At 40.5% G+C, this 19,207-nt stretch overlaps 1 protein-coding gene across 1 annotated transcript; it reads right to left on the reverse strand.

Annotated features, from left to right (window-relative positions):
* Positions 1–3,083: 3,083 nt before the first annotated feature.
* Positions 3,084–15,411, reverse strand: SETD9 (SET domain containing 9). Its single transcript, XM_060761506.2, has 7 exons — positions 15,303–15,411; positions 8,471–8,835; positions 7,528–7,651; positions 5,696–5,811; positions 4,231–4,336; positions 3,929–4,054; positions 3,084–3,659 (listed from the first exon to the last, which is right to left on the reverse strand). Exons 1-6 carry the CDS (start codon positions 15,389–15,391, stop codon positions 3,967–3,969), a joined length of 888 nt encoding a protein of 295 aa, XP_060617489.2. The 5' UTR covers positions 15,392–15,411; the 3' UTR covers positions 3,084–3,659; positions 3,929–3,966.
* Positions 15,412–19,207: the final 3,796 nt, after the last annotated feature.

Consider the following 19,207-nt stretch of genomic DNA (forward strand, 5'->3'; position numbering starts at 1 on the left):
ATGGCTGAATGCTATGGAATCAAAGGAGTTGTATTTTGGTGAGACACCAGCACTTTTTTTCAGACATGGCTAAAGACCACAATTCCTATGATTTTCATAGCCTTGAGCCACAGTGCTTAAAGTAGTGTCAAACTTCATCAAATCTACTATGTAGATGCATCCTTGGATGCACAAGTATTTAAAGGCATTTTCAAGTGCCTGTTTTTCAATAAGATGTGCAAACACAATGGTGAGACAAGAGTTGCGTTACCAGCAAGGCACCTGAGAGGACATGACCTGGAGTAAAAGCACAGATAACAACTACTTCATCCTCAGAAGTGACTCATTGCACAGCACAAACTTCCAGGTGACATGTATCTAAATAGACTGATGTAGTTGTAAGCATAAATGTAGTTTGCATCAAAATGAAAACATGGATACTGTTTTGGCCAATTTAGTTTTCTTTTTTCTTAGTTACTTGTTGACTGTTTCAGCTGTACCAGCTTTTCCATTACTTCAGTCTCCTTTCCATGTCTTGCGACTGTTCACAGTCTCACACCACTAAACCTGGCAGTTGAGAATGGATAAAGATTCTCAGGCATGTTAATCCTTGTATCCCATCTCATAGTCAGTGGTTTCCATTTGCTAGAATAAAGGGCACAGAATCCCTGTGAAAGTGAGGAATGGTGCATAATTATTTTTTACCTGAACTTCTCTCTAGGCATTTCTGCCTTCCAGTGTGACTCTACAGTTAAGTGCCACAGAAACTAAGCACAGAATTACACTGGAGGACCTGGAGATTCCCAGAAAGAGCCTTTTTATCAAAACTGCAAAAGTCAAACCCTGAGAGCTGAGCATACTTAATTTTTTGTAGTAGTAATTTTATTGATTAGCCCTTAGGCCATATCACAATAAGAAACAGAACAAAAAGGCCTGACAAGACCTGATCACACTCCACGTATAAAGTTAAAATAAGACACTTATAATAATACAGTAAATACATATGATAAGACATGATAAAACTGATAAACTGATCAAGCTGAGTATATACATCATATTTCATTATCACCCCTACAATTTACCCCAATCAGCCCTACATATGTGGTTCTCAGACGTATTGTTTTGCTTAAGTACAGAGCTGTTTTATACGTTATTTTTGGGTCTTGGCCACACATAAAATATGTTGTTCTGATGTGAGAATCCCAATACATTGTCCGTTTGATATATGGACCAAGGTGGAAGTCTCTCACCTTTTGATACAATTTGCAATCAAACAATATGTGTGCTATATCCTCAATTTCAGGTGCCCCGCAGATACAACTCCGTTCATTATAAGGGATGCTGTTAAATCTCCCGTATCTAACCATTGTCTCGAGCTGATCAAATCTGGCTCGCGCGAATACCTCCCTGAAATGTTTTGGTATTTGCATTTTTAGGTAATTAGCAGTTTGAAAGGTACGTTTATATTGACTCAGCCATTTTAGGTTAGCAGTCTTACTGAGGGTGGCTATATCTTTTTGTAATTTTTTGTAGAAGTGGTGCTTTAATAGATCTGGTGTTCATTTGACATCTTTGACTACGTAGTAAAGGGCAAGCATCAATGACAAAGTGATCATTTTCTAAATCTATGCTAGTAATTGACAAAATCAGGTCCTCAAGTTATTGTACTGCAACTAGCAACCTTAAATGTATACTAGTGGTGAGGAATGCCAACCTTCAAGTTGCTTGTTGACTTATGGCAACCTCATGACTCTCATAGGGTTTAGAACAGGTAAGGGCAAACCCAGGCCTGAGGCTGGATGTAGCCCCTTGGGCTCCTTTCTCATGCCCTCCTCTATCCTAACCTCCCTCCCTTCCCTCCCCTCCCTTTTTCTTCCTCCCTCGTCTTCCTTTCTTCCTTCCATCCTTTACTTTTTCCTTCCTCCTGGGGGAGGTTTAGCTGGGAGAAGAGAAGGTAGAGAAGGAACATAGGAACCATGTTTCAAGATTTAAAAGGGTGTCCCATCGAGGAGGAGTGGGGAAACTGACTTTCTTCTGCTCTAGAGACCAGTGCACAAGGGAGCAATGGGTTCAAATGGCAGGGAAAGAGATTTGGCTGAAAGAATAGGAAGAACTTCCTGGAGAGTGGCATAGGTTGCCTCGGAGTCTTTTATGCAGAGGCGGTCTATTGGGAGTGTTTTGATTGTGTGTTCCTACATGGCAGGGGGTTGGGCTGGATGGCCCTTGAAGGTTTCTTACAACTCTAGGATTCTATATCAGGAGTAGGCAATATGGGATCTAATGGATACACTTTTTCTCTCCTGTCTAACATGTCATCCTGACCAAGGCCAGCCCTTTCAGGATCCAAACATTTCTAGTCATTTCTTCACTTTCTGCCTCCAAGAGGGAAGGGGAAGGGGAGGAAAGGGCAACAAGGGGACTTGGGGAGAACCTCCCTCCCGGCCTGCACACCCACCATGTGGCCCCCAAGTTAGAAAGTATGTCCATGCCTGGTTCAGAACTTTTAATTATTCCAACTGCTGTAAATAAGTTGTTTCGTTCACCCATCTGGGAAAGAAAAGGCTATTTTGTCTGACAGGCCAAACACATAGGAATGCTATACATGCCAGCTCAAAAGGAAGCCTCACTGGACTCAATAGGACATAACTCTTGGATAATGGAGAATTGGACTGCAGCTTAAAAGTACTAAAATCCACTAGAATATTTTTTTAAATGTGATTGTAGCTTAAAAGCTCATATTCTAAGCTCCAAAAATGTCACACAAAGCTGAAACCTAACAGAATGGGAACTTTGTGCAATTAAGTTAAATCCCATTGAACAGATATATATTGTGTCCATTATAAAGTTGTAATACACATCTACTTAATAACTGATGCTAGGCAATGTCCAAGTATCTTTGTATTAGTCCTATCTAGAATCACTTATGATCAAACATTAGAACTAGCTTATGCAGCAAGAGTACTAAAATAGTATTTGTGATTGACATTGCAAATTAATGTTTCCTATATGGATTTTTTAAAAAGTAGGCAGTATGGGAGATGGAAAGGCAAATCTGTAGAAGGGAAACTCAATGATTTCTACGCAATTAACAATTCACTCTTGCCTTGAGCAATTCAGCCTTTTTATTTCAACCGCTTAACAGTTCAGTACTGGGAAACAACAAAAATAACCTTAAATAATGATAGCCCCACTCCCACCATAAGCACATCTGAAAAATAAAGACAGGGAAAAAAAATAAAATTCCTTTGCAAATCATTTTTCAAAATGACAATGGCATCTCAGGCCAATAAATACAATAAGGTTTACAAAAGTTCGTAGAATTGTGTGATTTTGCATAATAATAAATCTTGCTTAGGACATAGTAAGCAAGCGCTAAGTATTACTACTCTTGCTACTATAGTTTGCACACTTTTGAAAATGATTTTTTTGGCCACAGTTTTGTCTTCTCATTGCCTTGTGAGGTTATGTATAGTTGTGTTCAGCTGAATTTAATCAGATCATGGCCATTACGAGAAGAAACCTGCTGCCACTCAGAGGCTCAGACTCCTGAAGTTAACCACTTCTTATTTCCTGGTTGGGTAGCCATTTGTTTATGGAAGTTCTCTCCCCTTGGAAACCATATACCAAAGTCAAAAGTTCTGGAGTGATTTCAGGTGCATGGAACGCCATACAAGAGGAAACTGCATAGAAACAAAAAGGTGAAGAACATCTATAGAGTTTCTTATTAATGTGTATTTAATTCTCAAACTGCAAACCATGTAGTTAATAGCTGGATATAAATGTATAAACAGAAGAGTAAAACCTTAGACACTGTAGCAAAAAAAAAAATAGGATGAAGACCACTGGTAAGTCCAACACAACAGAAATAAATGACACACATTTAGAAGGCACAGTTAAGGAGTTGCACTAAATATCCCCAACCACAACCAAGGAGAGTCAATGCAAATACCTTAGGTTGCCAAAGTTCTTAATGTAAGTTCCTTGGGCTCAGCTGATAATTGTGTAGTAGTTTGAAAAAAGTTCTTCTCCCAGCCCAATATTTCGTAGAGCCACAAGAACTACACATCTCAAGGGCCTGCAGATTATGCATGAGAGAGAGGTGGATTTTGGAGAGATTAGGACACACATTTGCCTTTTGTTGTTCAAATTCTGAAAAAATTAATGTTTAAATGCTTTAACTATTTGATCACATTGACTGAATTCTCAATCATAGCACGCTCCTGACACGGAAAGAAAAATTAAAATCCTTACCTCTGTATTTCATGACTGTACTTGATATTTGGGAGATACTGCTTAAATTCTATAGGAAAATATTCAGGTACATCAAACTCCTGGTAACATACGTTTGCTGATTTGTCTAATAAAAAAAGAAGAAAAATCTAAAATGTAGACTACCTTAACTAAGAGTTACATTTATATTAATATTTTGCTTAGAATCTGAATTACTGAGGTACATTGTGATTTTGCCGTATCAAAAGCCTTAAATGCTCTAAAGCATTCACTGTGGAATATCCTCACGAGTGTTCTGCCTGATCTGATACTATGAAAATGTTATGAATAACCTTTTCATAACTTTACAGCATAGGTTCTATTTACTGCAATTTTCCAGTAAGAGAAAGGGTATCAGAACGTTTACAGAACAACATTTAGACATACAGACTCTATGTAACTACACTGGATTCACAAACAACCTACAGTTACATTGGCTAACAAAAAACAAAGGGGGATTATATTTTCGCTCAGCATTCATATTATATAAACACATTCATCCATCAGCACGAATACATCACCATTTCCTCCTGCTGTCTCCAGGAGAAGAACATCTTAGGCCAAACTGCTTCCTTGCAAATTTGCCAATGCATAGTTCAAAAACTTCTAAAATGCCAGAATGCATACTCTTTCCCTTAGAATATAGACTCTAAAATATGACTCTAAAATCACACTCCTTTCTCTTTCTTTGAGAAAAGGAGCAAGTGATCAGACTCCTTTCCACTGCAGATCTGCCACTCCCAAATACACCATCTCTCTCCTTCCCAAGGAACAGAGCATGGTGGGTGAACAGCACCGCTGACTCTCACACTTGTTGGATTGGTATGTCTCTTATATAGCAATATTTCTGCTGATGTTGTTCCAAAGTTGTAAATGAATGACAGATAGTTTTTCCATCCTGAAACACCCTAGCTTCATCTCAGTTTCCTGGCATATGTTGACTTTGCATAATTGGTGTTGGTAAATGTAAGTAGCTTCGTGTTGACTTCCTTCTTAACATAAGAAACCTTGTAAACATTTCCTTAACTTAAACAGTCATTGTCTTTGACTAATGTAAACACGATGTTTCCCCCCAAAAGGTCAACAGTTAATTGTCACAGTTCTTATCAATGTCAGGAGTTGATCGGCAACTTTTAATTACAGTTTATAAGTATAGTTGTTTTCCAGGCCTCGATTTTCAGAATGGTATCTCCAAAATTATTAGCTCTCATTCATTAATCTTTCATACAATTCAATTCAAACCATACATTATATTTCATCATGATAGATAGGGTCCATGAACAGAAATGAGGCCAAACACTGAGAATCTGCTGCACAGCAGCCTTGTCTGCCACGGTGGCACTGAGTCCAAAGTCCGTTTTTCACACTGACATGGTTGGATCAATGGAGACTTTGCCAAGCCAATCTTGCAAAGGGTGGTGGTGGGGTGTGTGTGTGTTCTATTTACCTGTTGAACAATTGTTGACATACTGCCCCACAGCTAGTGGATTCTGCATACTATTTGTAAGCCAAAAGGAATCACTCATCTGTAAAGGACCAAATTGGTCTCTTTTACTGCATGACCTGGAGAGAGAAAAAAGTGTGGAATGCACATCCATAGTTTGATTGCAATTGATTTGATGCAGATATTCTCTAAACTGAATTTATTTGCAAAAATTGTATTATTCAGCACTCACAAATCCTATTAAATACTGCAAAATAACATATAGGAACTGAGGTACATCGACTGAAATAGTGTTCCCTCACTACTTCGTAGTTCACTTTTCGCGGACTCGCTGTTTTGCAGGTTTTTGCCTCCCAGTTTATGAATGGTTGCCATTGCCCAGAGCGGCGTTCTAATCTCGCCTCCTGGCAATGATGGAGTGTGGAAGGGGGTTTCACCCTCCTCCTGGGGAGAGAGGCAGCCAAGCAAGAGAGATTGCAAAGCAAAGCATAGCTAGCGGGGAAAAAAGGTGTGTGGTGCTGTTAAATCTCTCCTTGGTTCTGCCTAACCCTCAGAACTCAATATACATATATAACATCCCTACTTCGTGGATTTTCACTTTTCACAATTGTATGTATCTGTAACTTCCCCACCCCTTTTCTGCAACCACATATCAAGTCGCATTGAGGAATCTCCAGTGTCTTTGAGCATAAAACCTTAGCATTTACCCTTTTTTTTAGATTGCAAGATCAAGGGCAGGAATTGGTCTCATTTGTTACTGGATCTTATATGTCAGCAATCCTGGGAGCTTTATTAGTGGAAGCATTATATAGATCAGGAGCCAGGTAAGTAGGTAAAATGTAACCTGCTGACGAATGAAGTGCATTTTATGTTATAGCTATGAATCTGTGGAGTTCTCATCAAAGTATGGAATTCATCATGGATGAGCACATCAACAACACTGCATTGTTTACATTTGATTCTCGAATCTGCAAATACTTGTTTATGTCCTCAAGTTGTCTGTTGATTTATGGTTTTCTTAGGTAAAGATTTGCCATGGCTTTCACTGAGGTATAGATAGCAGAGCCTGGTGTTCCTCGGTGGTCCCCCATCCAAGTACTAATCAGGCCTGACTATGCTTAGCTTCCAAAATCTGATAAGATCAGCTGTTTTTGGGGAATTTAGACTTCCTCCAACTAACACCAAACTATATGTTAATCTTGAATTTATACGTTATCAGGCTTTGTCAACTACTAGTTTCTATCACCTTCACATTAGCCTATGCTGAACCCTTATAAAAAAACATTAAAAATATTTTCATGCATTCGCAGTTCTAAAGCAGTCTAGCTACAAAGCACATGTTCTAAATTTCCAGTAGGAGCCGCAGTGACTCAATGGGTTAAACCCTTGTGCCAGCTAAACTGCTGACCTGAAGGTCGGTGGTTCGAATCCACGAGATGGGGTGAGCTCCCATCTGTCAGCTCCAGCTTCCCATTCAAGGACATGAGAGAAGCCTTCCAGAGAATGGTAATATATCCGGGCATCCCCTGGGCAATGTCTCTGCAGATGGCCAATTCTCTCACACCAAAAGTGACTTGCAGTTTCTCAAGTCGCTTCTGATATGATTTTTAAAAGTTTCCAGTATTCTTTGAGTAAAAAACATAATACACACAAAAATCAAAGAGAAGATAGACTCATCTCCAAATCTGCCACTAAAATGTTATTCCAAACTGAAAAGTTGAAATAAATTACTTCCAAGTTTAGTTGGTTCCAGATAACAAAACCATTAGCGAATCAATTGATTTTCACAAAACATAAAACCTTTGGATTGATTTTTTTTCCTGTCAAGTACTTACCTGTATATAGCCTTTGAGATTCCTTTGTCATTCCCATCAATAAGCACCCCATCTATACATCTAAATATAAATGGGTTGCCAATGGACTGGAAAAATATGGGTTCATACTTTTCATAGACTGTACCTATTCACAATAATAAAAAAGCTATGTTAGGTTTCAGTGGTAAGGTGACAAGTTATGAAGAAAAGATTTCAACATTTTCTTATTCTGGAGACACATAGGCATCAAATTTATTTAATCTGATGTAATGATGGATTTGCTGTAAATTCATTTACTGTATTGTCTCGCGCCTTTCTCACCCCGAAGGGGACCCAGAGTGGCCTTACAATGGGCAATAATTTAATGCCATGTAAAACAAACATATAATAAAATAAACCTATACATTAAAATACAGAATTAATAAACACATAAACATTAAAACCAATTATTAAAATCACACCATCCAAAATCATATTTCAGTAGTTACTGCATATATTCCAACTACGCTTATTGCACTCTGTAGCTATCCAAAGGCTTGGTCCCATAGCCGTGTTTTTAATTTCTTCCTAAAGGTCAGGAGGGAGCTGGCCCGATTTCACTAGGGAGGGAGTTCCATAACCAAGGGGGTACCACTGAGAAGGCTCTGTCCCCCATTCTCACCAATGGTGGCTGCGAAGGAGGTGGGACCGAGAGCAGGGCCTCCCCAGACGATCTTAATCTCCGAGGTGGTTCATAAGAGGAGATATGTTCAGACAGGTACGTTGCTTGGAGCATCTCCTTAGAATTTAAAGTGCGTTCGGGGGGTGGCATTTGCAATCATGGCAGTTGCACCACAATTGTGAATACATATGAATTTGTATCATTAGATTATAGATCCATAACTAGAATGCAGGACACCAGTTTGACTCAGCCTAAGACAGATTCATACATTCAACTATTTGAAAATACAATGGTTTTCCATACCAGGATACATAGATACAACGGTTCCTTTTGGAACAAAACCTTTGGTTACAAAGACTCCTGTGCCAGCAGAAACCAATGAACTGCAGCTTCGCGTAATACTGAATCCTAACGTATTGAATAGAACTTCTTCTGGATTGAAGATGATTTCACTTTGCTGGTTGTCATCGACTGCTTTGGATATTGAAGCATGAGCTGTCTCTAGCTCTGGATATTTCGATTTAAGTTTCGGAAGGAAGTTAAGAAGAAACATTTGCCTTCTCAAGTCATTTATAAATAAGGCTCTAAAGGTTTTCAGTAGTGTTTTAAGGACATCTTCATCAGGAACTATTTTGTCTTTTGATCCTTCTGGTACAAACCGCAGGGTTCTACAATGAGGGAAACAGATTTTTAAAAAACACTAAAATTGGGCCCAGTCTCAATAACAAATAGTAGTTATTAGCTTCTGAAATAAGAGTGTTATTAGGATGGTAAAGATTATCACAACCTCAAAAATATGGTTAGTGCTTCTTAAAAAATATAACTGACTGGCATTCTGTTAATGAATTATGAGTGTGAAATTCACTTTTTCATCTCATAATAATAATAATAATAATAATAATAATAATAATAATAATAATTAGTATCAAAGAGTTGGAAGAGACCCCGTGGGCAATCCAGTTCAACCCCCTGCCAAGAAACAGGAAAATCACATTCAAAGCACCCCTGACAGATGGCCATCCAATCTCTGCCTAAAAGTCTCCAAAGAAGGAGCCTCCACCTAATATCTTTACTCTTATATCCCACCACCATCTCCCCAAAGGGACTCGGGGCAGCTTACATATGGGACAGAATGTTCACAAGACATAAAAGCAAAACAATCCATTAAAACAAGAACACAATAAAATAAATACATAGTAAAATAAACAATCCAGATGAAAAAACAATTAAACAAAACATAAGACTATAAAACAGCAGCATTGAAACCCCATCAAAACAATGCTCTCTCAACCCTACAAAGGATCCAGAATTTTGTTTCAGTCATGGAATGATCAATACACACACACTCAAAACACTCAGTTTGTAAGCAACACAGCCCACTCCCTTTGCCATCTTGCCAAGCAAGAGTCCAAAAGTGGCAGGCTTAAACCCGGAACCTCAAGCCATGGCCAATACCGAATAAGAGATTCCCCCTGGGCTCACAGAAGACTTGGCAACTTGGAAGGCTCTGAACAGACTGCACTCTGGCACCACGAGATGCAGAGCCAACCTTAAGAAATGGGGCCACAAAGTGGAGTCCACGACATGCGAGTGTGGAAAAGACCAAACCACAGACTAGCTACTACAATGCAGTCTGAGCCCTGCCACATGCATAATGGAAGACCTTCTTCTAACAACACCAGAAGCACTCCAAGTGGCCAACTACTGGTCAAAGGACATTTAATACAATGCCAAGTTTTTAAACTTTGTGTTTTTTAAATACAATACAATAAATAAATAAATTTTAATCAGAGGATTCTTGACTAAGTAAAATAATATCAGAAATCACGGATCCTGCTAACTACAACCAAAATGGATTGAGAGAAGGGAAACTGACTTCTTAATTCTTATTTCTATGACTCTATGGAGGCCTGGATGAAGGGACAGATTGTGCAGACAAACACTCCGATTGTAATGAGTCACCAGCAGGTTTTTTTTGTTTTTTTTACAAAAGATGAAATCTCTTCCAAATTAAGACAAGCAGCATAAACATAGTAACTGAGAGTAATACATGATCCTTGAGAGAATACGCGGCTGTAATTGATTAGAGAAACTATGCTGAGATCATTAGCCCACAAGTATACAGCTTGAGATATTTATTAGCTCTCTCGGAGAACCAAGAATCAATTTAAACTTTTATTCATTCCAGGCATCTGCTTATTGTTACAGAAATTAGAGATGGAGAAAAGGCCAATTAGACATAATGCGCACTGCAGCCAATGCCAAACTGTCCCCTTTACAATGCATTCGGAAATACCTCACGGCTGACTTTAATGATTTGGGCCTCTGGAGAAGCCATTTCATAATCTCTTTCAAAGTATTTATTTATCGTATCAGGAGCAAACCAAGGGTACAGTTGTAGTGTATTTTTAAAAAAACCACAACATTTAAAATCTTGGCATTATATTAAATGTCCTTTGGCCACTTGGAGTGCCTCTGGTGTTGCTATAGGAAGGTCCTCCATTGTGCATGTGGCAGGGCTCAGGCTGCATTGTCATAGGTGGTCTGTGGTTTGCTCTTCTCCACTCGCATGTCGTGGATTCCGCTTTGTGGCCCATTTCTTAAGGTTGGCTCTGCACCTCGTGGTGCCAGAGTGCAGTCTGTTCAGCGCCTTCCAAGCTGCCCAATCTTCTGTGTGACCAGGAGGGAATCTCTCATTTGGTATCAGCCATGGTATCAGCCAGGTTCCGGGTTTTAGCCTGCCACTTTTGGACTCTCACTTGCTGAGGTCTTCCTGTAAGTATCTCTGTAGATCTTAGAAAACTATTTCTTGATTTAAGGCATTGGTGTGCTGGCTGATATCTGAACAGGGGATATCACTGCCTTGGTCATTTCATTATTGGCTGCTAATTCCTGGCGAATGTCAGGTGGTGCAATACGTGCTAACCAGTGGTTCTTAACCTTCCTAATGCCACAACCCCCTAATACAGTTCTTCATGTTGTGGTGACTCCCAACCATAACATTATTTTCATTGCTCCTTCATAACTGTAATTGTGCTACTGTTATAAATTGTAATGTAAATATCTGATATGCAGGTTGCATTTTCATTCACTGGACCAAATTTGGCACAAATATCCAATATGCCCAATTTTGAATACTGGTGGGGTCTGGAGGGGGGGGACCGATTTTGTGATTTGGGAGTTGTAGTTGCTGGGTGGCCATAACATCAAACTCCAATAGCAATGCAATGCAAGCCTGGGCAAACTTTGGCCCTTCAGGTGTTTTGGACTTCAACTCCCACAATTACTAACAGTTGGTAGGCTGTTAGTGTCAGAAATATTAAATATTAGCTAGATATTTTTAATTATAAAAATGTGAGTCAAGCACTGAAAGGATTAAGTAGAAGCTCTCAGTCTGTGAGAGGTCTCAGTGGGAAATAAGCCTCAGTAGACCTTAGTAAGAGAATGGCCTCAATGTTAGTTCGCTTCAGTGTTAGTAGGCCTCAGTATGAGAAGGCCTCAATGTTAGTTCACTTCAGTTTTAGTAGGCCTCAGTATGAGAAGGCCTCAATGATAGTTCGCTTCAGTGTTAGTAGGCCTCAGTATGAGAAGGCCTCAATGTTTGTTCGCTTCAGTGTGTTAGTAGGCCTCAGTATGAGAAGGCCTCAATGTTAGTTCACTTCAGTGTTAGTAGGCCTCAGTATGAGAAGGCTTCAATGTTAGTTCGCTTCAGTGTTAGTAGGCCTCAGTATGAGAAGGCCTCAATGTTAGTTCGCTTCAGTGTTAGTAGGCCTCAGTATGAGAAGGCCTCAATGTTAGTTCGCTTCAGTGTTAGTAGGCCTCAGTATGAGAAGGCCTCAATGTTAGTTCACTTCAGTGTTAGTAGGCTTCAGTATGAGAAGGCCTCAATGTTAGTTCGCTTCAGTGTTAGCAGGCCTCAGTATGAGAAGGCCTCAATGTTAGTTCGCTTCAGTGTTAGTAGGCCTCAGTATGAGAAGGCCTCAATGTTAGTTCACTTCAGTGTTAGCAGGCCTCAGTATGAGAAGGCCTCAATGTTAGTTCGCTTCAGTGTTAGTAGGGCTCAGTATGAGAAGGTCTCAATGTTAGTTCACTTCAGTGTTAGGCCTCAGTATGAGAAGGCCTCAATGTTAGTTCACTTCAGTGTTAGTAGGCCTCAGTATGAGAAGGCCTCAATGTTAGTTCACTTCAGTGTGTTAATAGGCCTCAGTATGAGAAAGCCTCAATGTTAGTTCACTTCAGTGTGTTAGTAGGCCTCAGTATGAGAAGGCCTCAATGTTAGTTCACTTCAGTGTGTTAGTAGGCCTCAGTTAATTTACCTCAGTGTGTTACTAGGCCTGGTTTGTGAGAAGCTTTGGTGAGAGAAGCCCCAGGTTGAAGACCATCGTGTGAGAAGACTGATGTGTAAAAATCTACTGTGTGAAGCTCCTGTGTAACTTTGGTGTGAGAAGAGGCTCTGTTTATCTGCGTAAGAAAGAAGACCAGTGTGGAAGCAAAGAAAGAAGTAAAAATTACTTTGTGTTATGGAAAACTTGTTATTGTAAACAGTGCAACCATATTATTTTACTACAAAGAAAAGCCTCCTATGGAAGTTATAATATGACATTGGTCTGTATGTTTTTCTTCTTTTTGTCATTTTGGGCTACTGGTGCTTGGTCACGTTGTTGCTAATAAGTTACTCTGCTGTATATGTATGAGGAGGGTCTGTTGTTAATAAGCCCACTTGCCCAACAGTTAGGAATTGTGGGAGTTGAAGTCCAAATGAAGGGGCACTCCAAATGCACAATCTTAGAAATCCCCTCAACGGCCCAATGTAGCTATGCAAGGAGGAAGCCTTAAGTTGGATTTTTACTACAAAAGCTTTATTGCACGGCCATAGCAATATTGACAAACATGCACACAGAAATGCAATCAAAGGGTTTGTTTTTATAATTTTTGGCAGTAAAATGAATACACATTCTCATTGGTTTCTGAAGACAAATCATTTCATTGTATGCACATATAATATTGATAATAATATTAGAATGCAATACAATATAATACTAATAATAATACAATGTAAGAATAATATATTTTGTATTACATGTAATAACCTTACAGTATAGTGGTATATTTATTTATTTACTTACTTACTTACTTTATTTATATACCGCTTTTCTCAGCCCTCAGGCGGCTCAAAAAGCGGTATATAAATAAAGTAAGTAAATAAATAAATAAATATACCACTATACTGTAAGGTTATTAGTAATATTACATGTAATACAAAGTGTATAATTCTTACATTGTATTATCGTATAGTACAATATAGTTATATATAATACTAATATTGTGCTGTGCTAATGATATATTGTATACACATGCTGATATTATAATGCAATACAATATAATACTAATAATACATTATAAAATTTATATATTTCATATTACATGTAATATTACTAATAATATTACAGTATAGTGGTATAGTACAATATGGGGATGTATGGTACTAATTTTGTGTTATCTATGCTAATCATTTAATATATAGTATTTACATATGACATGTAAGCCTCTCGGAGTCTCCTTCAGGTGAAAAAGGTGGCATATAAATATCGTAAAAAAATAAATATGCTAGCTATACAGTTGCTCATTGGTTGTTTATGATTTTGATTGACATAATCAAACACATGGGACCCTAACAATGGCACAAGTATTTATTGTGTGGCCGTAGCAATAAGAGAAACGTGCATACAGAAATGCAATCGAAGGGTTTGTCAAAAACCCCAATGGGATTGCCAAGTTTTTATCATTTTTTGGCAGTGAATTGAATACACACTCTCATTGGTTTCCAAAGACAAATCATTTCATTGGTCTAAGCTAGCTATACAGTTGCTCATTGGTTGTTTATGATTTCGATTGACATGTGGGATCCTAACAATGGCACAACTATAGCCTACTGTTCTCTGACCACGGCTGTCTTGATGAATCAATCTTATATGTTAGTCCGTTTCAAACATAACTCCAGAGCGACTGGGAAACTTGGGAGTTCTAACTAGCCGCTAACTAGCCGGTTTTGTCCAGATGTACTGTTATCTTTGAATTGTAACTTCCTCTCGGCAGCAACGTTTTGTCAAACCATCAGCATTTTATGCACACTGCAGAAACAGGCCAATATGGCAGTAAATCAGGACGTATGAGCATTTAGAAGACCTCTGAAAATTCCCTTTTAAAACTACGTCTCCTTTACAAAACACCTGGAATCATAGAATCAAAGAGTTGGAAGAGACCTCATGGGCCATCCCGTCCAACCCCCTGCCAAGAAATAGGAATATTGCATTCAAATCACCCCTGACAGATGGCCATCCAGCCTCTGTTTAAAAGCTTCCAAAGAAGGAGCCTCCACCACACTCCGGGGCAGAGAGTTCCACTGCTGAACGGCTCTCACAGTCAGGAAGTTCTTCCTCATGTTCAGATGGAATCTCCTCTCTTGTAGTTTGAAGCCATTGTTTTGCATCCTAGTCTCCAGGGAAGCAGAAAACAAGCTTGCTCCCTCCTCCCTGTGACTTCCTCTCACATATTTATACATGGCTATCATATCTCCTCTCAGCCTTCTCTTCTTCAGGCTAAACATGCCCAGCTCCTTAAGCCGCTCCTCATAGGGCTTGTTCTCCAGACCCTTGATCATTTTAGTCGCCCTCCTCTGGACCCATTCCAGCTTGTCAATATCTCTCCTGAATTGTGGTGCCCAGAATTGGACACAATATTCCAGGTGTGGTCTAACCAAAGCAGAATAGAGTATGGGTAGCATGACTTCCCTAGATCTAGACACTATGCTCTTATTGATGCAGGACAAAATGCCATTGGCTTTTTTTGCCGCCACATCATAGGAGGTCAGAAGTTAGCCCAGGTTTATTCTATGGCAGATTGTGATTGATGCAGCACTCACTGTCTCCAAGCGCCACAGACACTAGATGGCGCTATGCATCCAAACCAGCGACGATGATGCTCATAATCCTTGCAGAAGGGGAAGAAGTAGGAACCAAGTTCTCCCTCCCTCCCTCTCTCCCCAGCCCTTGCTTTCTGCCCCGAATGGAGCCCTTCTCCTTCCTCCTTCCCAGGAAGAGGCGCAGGAGGGGCTTAGGGCCCGGGGCTGCTTCACCTGCGCTTGTGGCGGAGATTGAAGGCGATCCAGGGCACGAAGCGGTACTTGTAGGACTCCCAGCGCCGCCGCAGAGCCCTCCAGAGCATGGCTGCCACCCCGGAAGAGGAGGAGGAGGAGGAGACGCCAGCCTCCTCTTCCGCTCCTCCCATTTATTGGGACGCTCTCGAGGTGGGTCTCAATAACAAGTCTCTTTACAAGGGAGGCTGCAAATTGGCCAGGCATGGGGAAACCTTCTAACTTGGGGGCCTCCCTGCCAGGAGGTTCGCTCCTCCCATTTATTGGGACGCTCTCGAGGTGGGTCACAATAACAAGTCTCTTTACAAGGGAGGCTGCAATTTGGTACCTTTAAGCCAGGCATGGGCAAACTTTCTAACTTGGGGGGCCTCCCTGCCAGGAGGAATGGCTGCTGCCCGGTGACAGAAGGAAGGGGAGGAGGAAGGAAAGGGAGAAGGAAGGAAGGAGAAGGAGGGAGGGAAGGATGGAAGGAGAAGGAAGGAACGAACGAACAGTGGAAGAGAAGGGGGAAGGAGGAAGGGAAGAGGGAAGGAAAAAAGGACGGAAGGGAAGGATGGAAGGGGAAAGAAGGAGGGAAGGAAAGAAGGACAAAACTGGAAGGGGAAAGGGGAAGGAAGAGAAGGGGGAAAGGGGAAGGAAAGAAGGAAGGAAGGACGAAAGGAAGGGAAGGATGGAAGGGGAAAGAGGGAAGGAAGGACGAAACAGTGGAAGGGAAGGATAAAAGGGGGAAGGGAAGGAGGAAGGAAAGAGAGAAGGAAAGACAAAACAGGAGGATAGAGAGAATGACGATAGGGGTGAAAGGGAAGAAGTGAAAAGGGGAAGGAAGGATGAAAGTTAGAATGGAAGGAGAAAGGAGGGAGGAAAGGGAAGGAAGGAAAGACAAAAGGGAAGGATGTAAGGAAGGATAAAGGGAAGGGAAGGAAGAAATGACAAAAGGGAAGGAAGGACAGAGAGAGAAAGAGGGATGTCAGAGGCTGTGGCTACATTTTCCCATGAAGGCTGGATATTCTACAGCACTGGTTCTCAACCTGGAGTCCCCAGATCTTTTTGGCCTTCAACTCCCAGAAATCCTAACAGCTGGTAAACTGGCTGGGATTTCTGGGAGTTGTAGGCCAAAACACCTGGGGACCCACAGGTTGAGAACCACTGTTCTACAGGTTGAGGCAGCATAAGTTCCTTTTTTCAAAACTTAATAAAACCCATTGTATGAATCAGATTTTTAAATTTTTTATTATATAATGTAGGCGCATACCTAAAGTTTTGTTTTACGTAGTTTTGAAGATCAAATTAAGTAGGTAACGTCCCCCATTCTCCATACACTGAGTACCGATTTCTGGCGTTTGTCATGACTCTTGCCAGCATAGCAGGCGTTATGTTGGCAGTTTCTTCCTGGATGTTGGTCTTCAAATGTTGTAGGGTCCTTGGACGGTTCACAGAAACACGGGATTTACAAAAACCCCATAGAAAAAAATCACAAGGGGCCAAATCTGGAGAGCGGGCCGGCCACTGCAAATCCGCTCGAAAAGTAGGCCTCAACGGCAAATGCACGCTCCTCACTGTTCCAACGCATGATGGCAACTGAACTGTGTCAGGACAAAACTTTATACTCCTGCCTTTCGAACGAGACCACTAGCGCTCCACTACATCATAGAATCATCTCAACCGACTGAATGGCGTGCATTTTAAAAAAGGAAGTTATGCTGCCTCACCCTGTACTAAATAATGCCAACATGAGGTCCTGCAAGAACTCTCCCTAAACCATCATAATCACACTGCTGAGAAATGGGATTACAGATGGGTTTAACCTCCATATCCCATGACCTAAAGTCCCATTTGAAACATTTTTGAGTGGAAAATCAAGTTGAAATTAAATCAAGGAGAAACAGACAGACATACAAACTGAAAACACATCTGTGGCCACTTGTATTAGCCACATATATCACCTAGAGCAGTGGTTCTCAACCTGTGGGTCCCCAACTACAACTCCCAGAAATCCCAGCCAATTTATGAGCTGTTAGAATTTCTGGGAGTTGAAGGCCAAAACATCTGGGGATCCACAGGTTGAGAACCACTGCTCTAGATGTAAACTTCAAGGAAAGAATAACTAAATATCCAAATAGATGTCCATAGAGTTTACGGGACAAATGCTGAGGGAGTTGTGAGGCTTTCAGTTCAATGATTCATAGACATTAAGCTTCCAGTTCTGTTTTGATTTTTAAAAATCCAATAAAGCGGCAACTCATAATATATTTATAACAGGCAATTAGGCACTAAGAGGTGCTGTTATGCAGCTGTATGGACCTTTAGTGAGGCACAATTGCAGAGAGGTGTGTTTTATTTTGCTTTTTTTGGAGAAACATGAGCAGTCAATTGTCTTCATTTGAGAAAAAAAATGCAGTGGTTTTAATTATTACTACCTTGGAGATCATTTGTAAGCAGGAGGAACTCATTTATATTTGCCTATTCCCTCAGGAAATCTCAATTAAGCTCAGACACCCGGGGATTTGATGATGGTATTAGGGTGCAATAAAAATACCACATTTCATTGTTGTAAGACGCACCCCAATTTCAGTACAGCCACCACCAACAAAAATACCTGCAATTCTAACATGCACCCCATTTTAAGAGATGTTTCTCTAGGGAAAAAGTGGAATTGAAGTAATAAAGTATGGCTTTGCATAAATGTATATCAGGCATGAGCTTACCTCCGACCCTTCTTATTTTCCTTGTTCCTTGGCACATGGACATGGTGACCCACCACATCCTTATGCCAAAAAGACAGGAGGCACGCAGTAGCTGAGGGAGGGAGGCATGCACCACGTGTCTCACTCTCCTCCTGGCACATGTCTTGCCTTTCTCCCAACATAAGGTTGAGGTGAGCAGCCCCATCTTTATGCTGGGAGAACAACCTGAGGATGACCGCTGCCCTGCCCTTTCCTAGCCCTCCCCACCCAGTGTGTGCCTGACACCCCTCCCTCCTGGCCCAGCCCGCAATGCGGCCCAAAGGTAAAAAAAAACTGCCCATACCTGATGTAGATGAACAAGCCATCATAGAAGAAAGATCTTTGCAAATTTGGTGGCAAATCACAAAGCAAGATTGGGCAACATGTTCTCCAGCCATTGTGAAACTGAAAGTCTCATGATCATTCACACTGGACATGCTGACTGGAGCTGATGGGAACTGCAGTCCAACATCTCAACAGCCATGGGTCATCTCATGACAACTAAGAACCCCGGAGGTTGGGTTGAATATACTTACTAAATTGTTTATATAACTAATGTCCACCAGTTTTGTCACAGTGTTCTCCAGGAAGAATAGAGAACATGCCATGGTCTTGTTTGCTTTTCAGGTACCTGTGTCTTGATTATTCCCAAGCTGTAAGTTCTTCAAACTGTGTGTATGGTGTTTTCACAAATACAGATAGTATGTCACACAATCCCCGTGAACATCACTTCCAAGGATTTAAGTATGCAACTATATACTATGAAACAAATAGTGTTCTAGTCTAACAAACAGTTACTTCTTAATATATAGCAGGGGTCCTCAAACGTTTTAAACAGAGGGCCAGGTCATGTTTTGAAAAAAAACATGAATGAATTCCTATGCGCACTGCACATATCTTTTTGTAGCGCAAAAAACACTTAAAAACAATACAATAATTAAAATGGAGAACAATTTTAAAAATAAACTTATTAGTATTTCAATGGAAAGTGTGGCTGATGAGATAAGATTGTTGTTGTTGTTGTTATTGTTGTGTGTTTTCAAGTAGTTTCAGACTTAGGATGACCCTGAGCAAGGGCTGAGTAAATGACCTTGGAGGGCCATATCTGGCCCTCGGGCCTTAGTTTGAGGACCCCTGATCTATAGGTTAATATGATAAAATTTT

This window comes from Anolis sagrei, chromosome 2, assembly GCF_037176765.1.
Source record: "Anolis sagrei isolate rAnoSag1 chromosome 2, rAnoSag1.mat, whole genome shotgun sequence".
NCBI lineage: Eukaryota > Metazoa > Chordata > Lepidosauria > Squamata > Dactyloidae > Anolis > Anolis sagrei.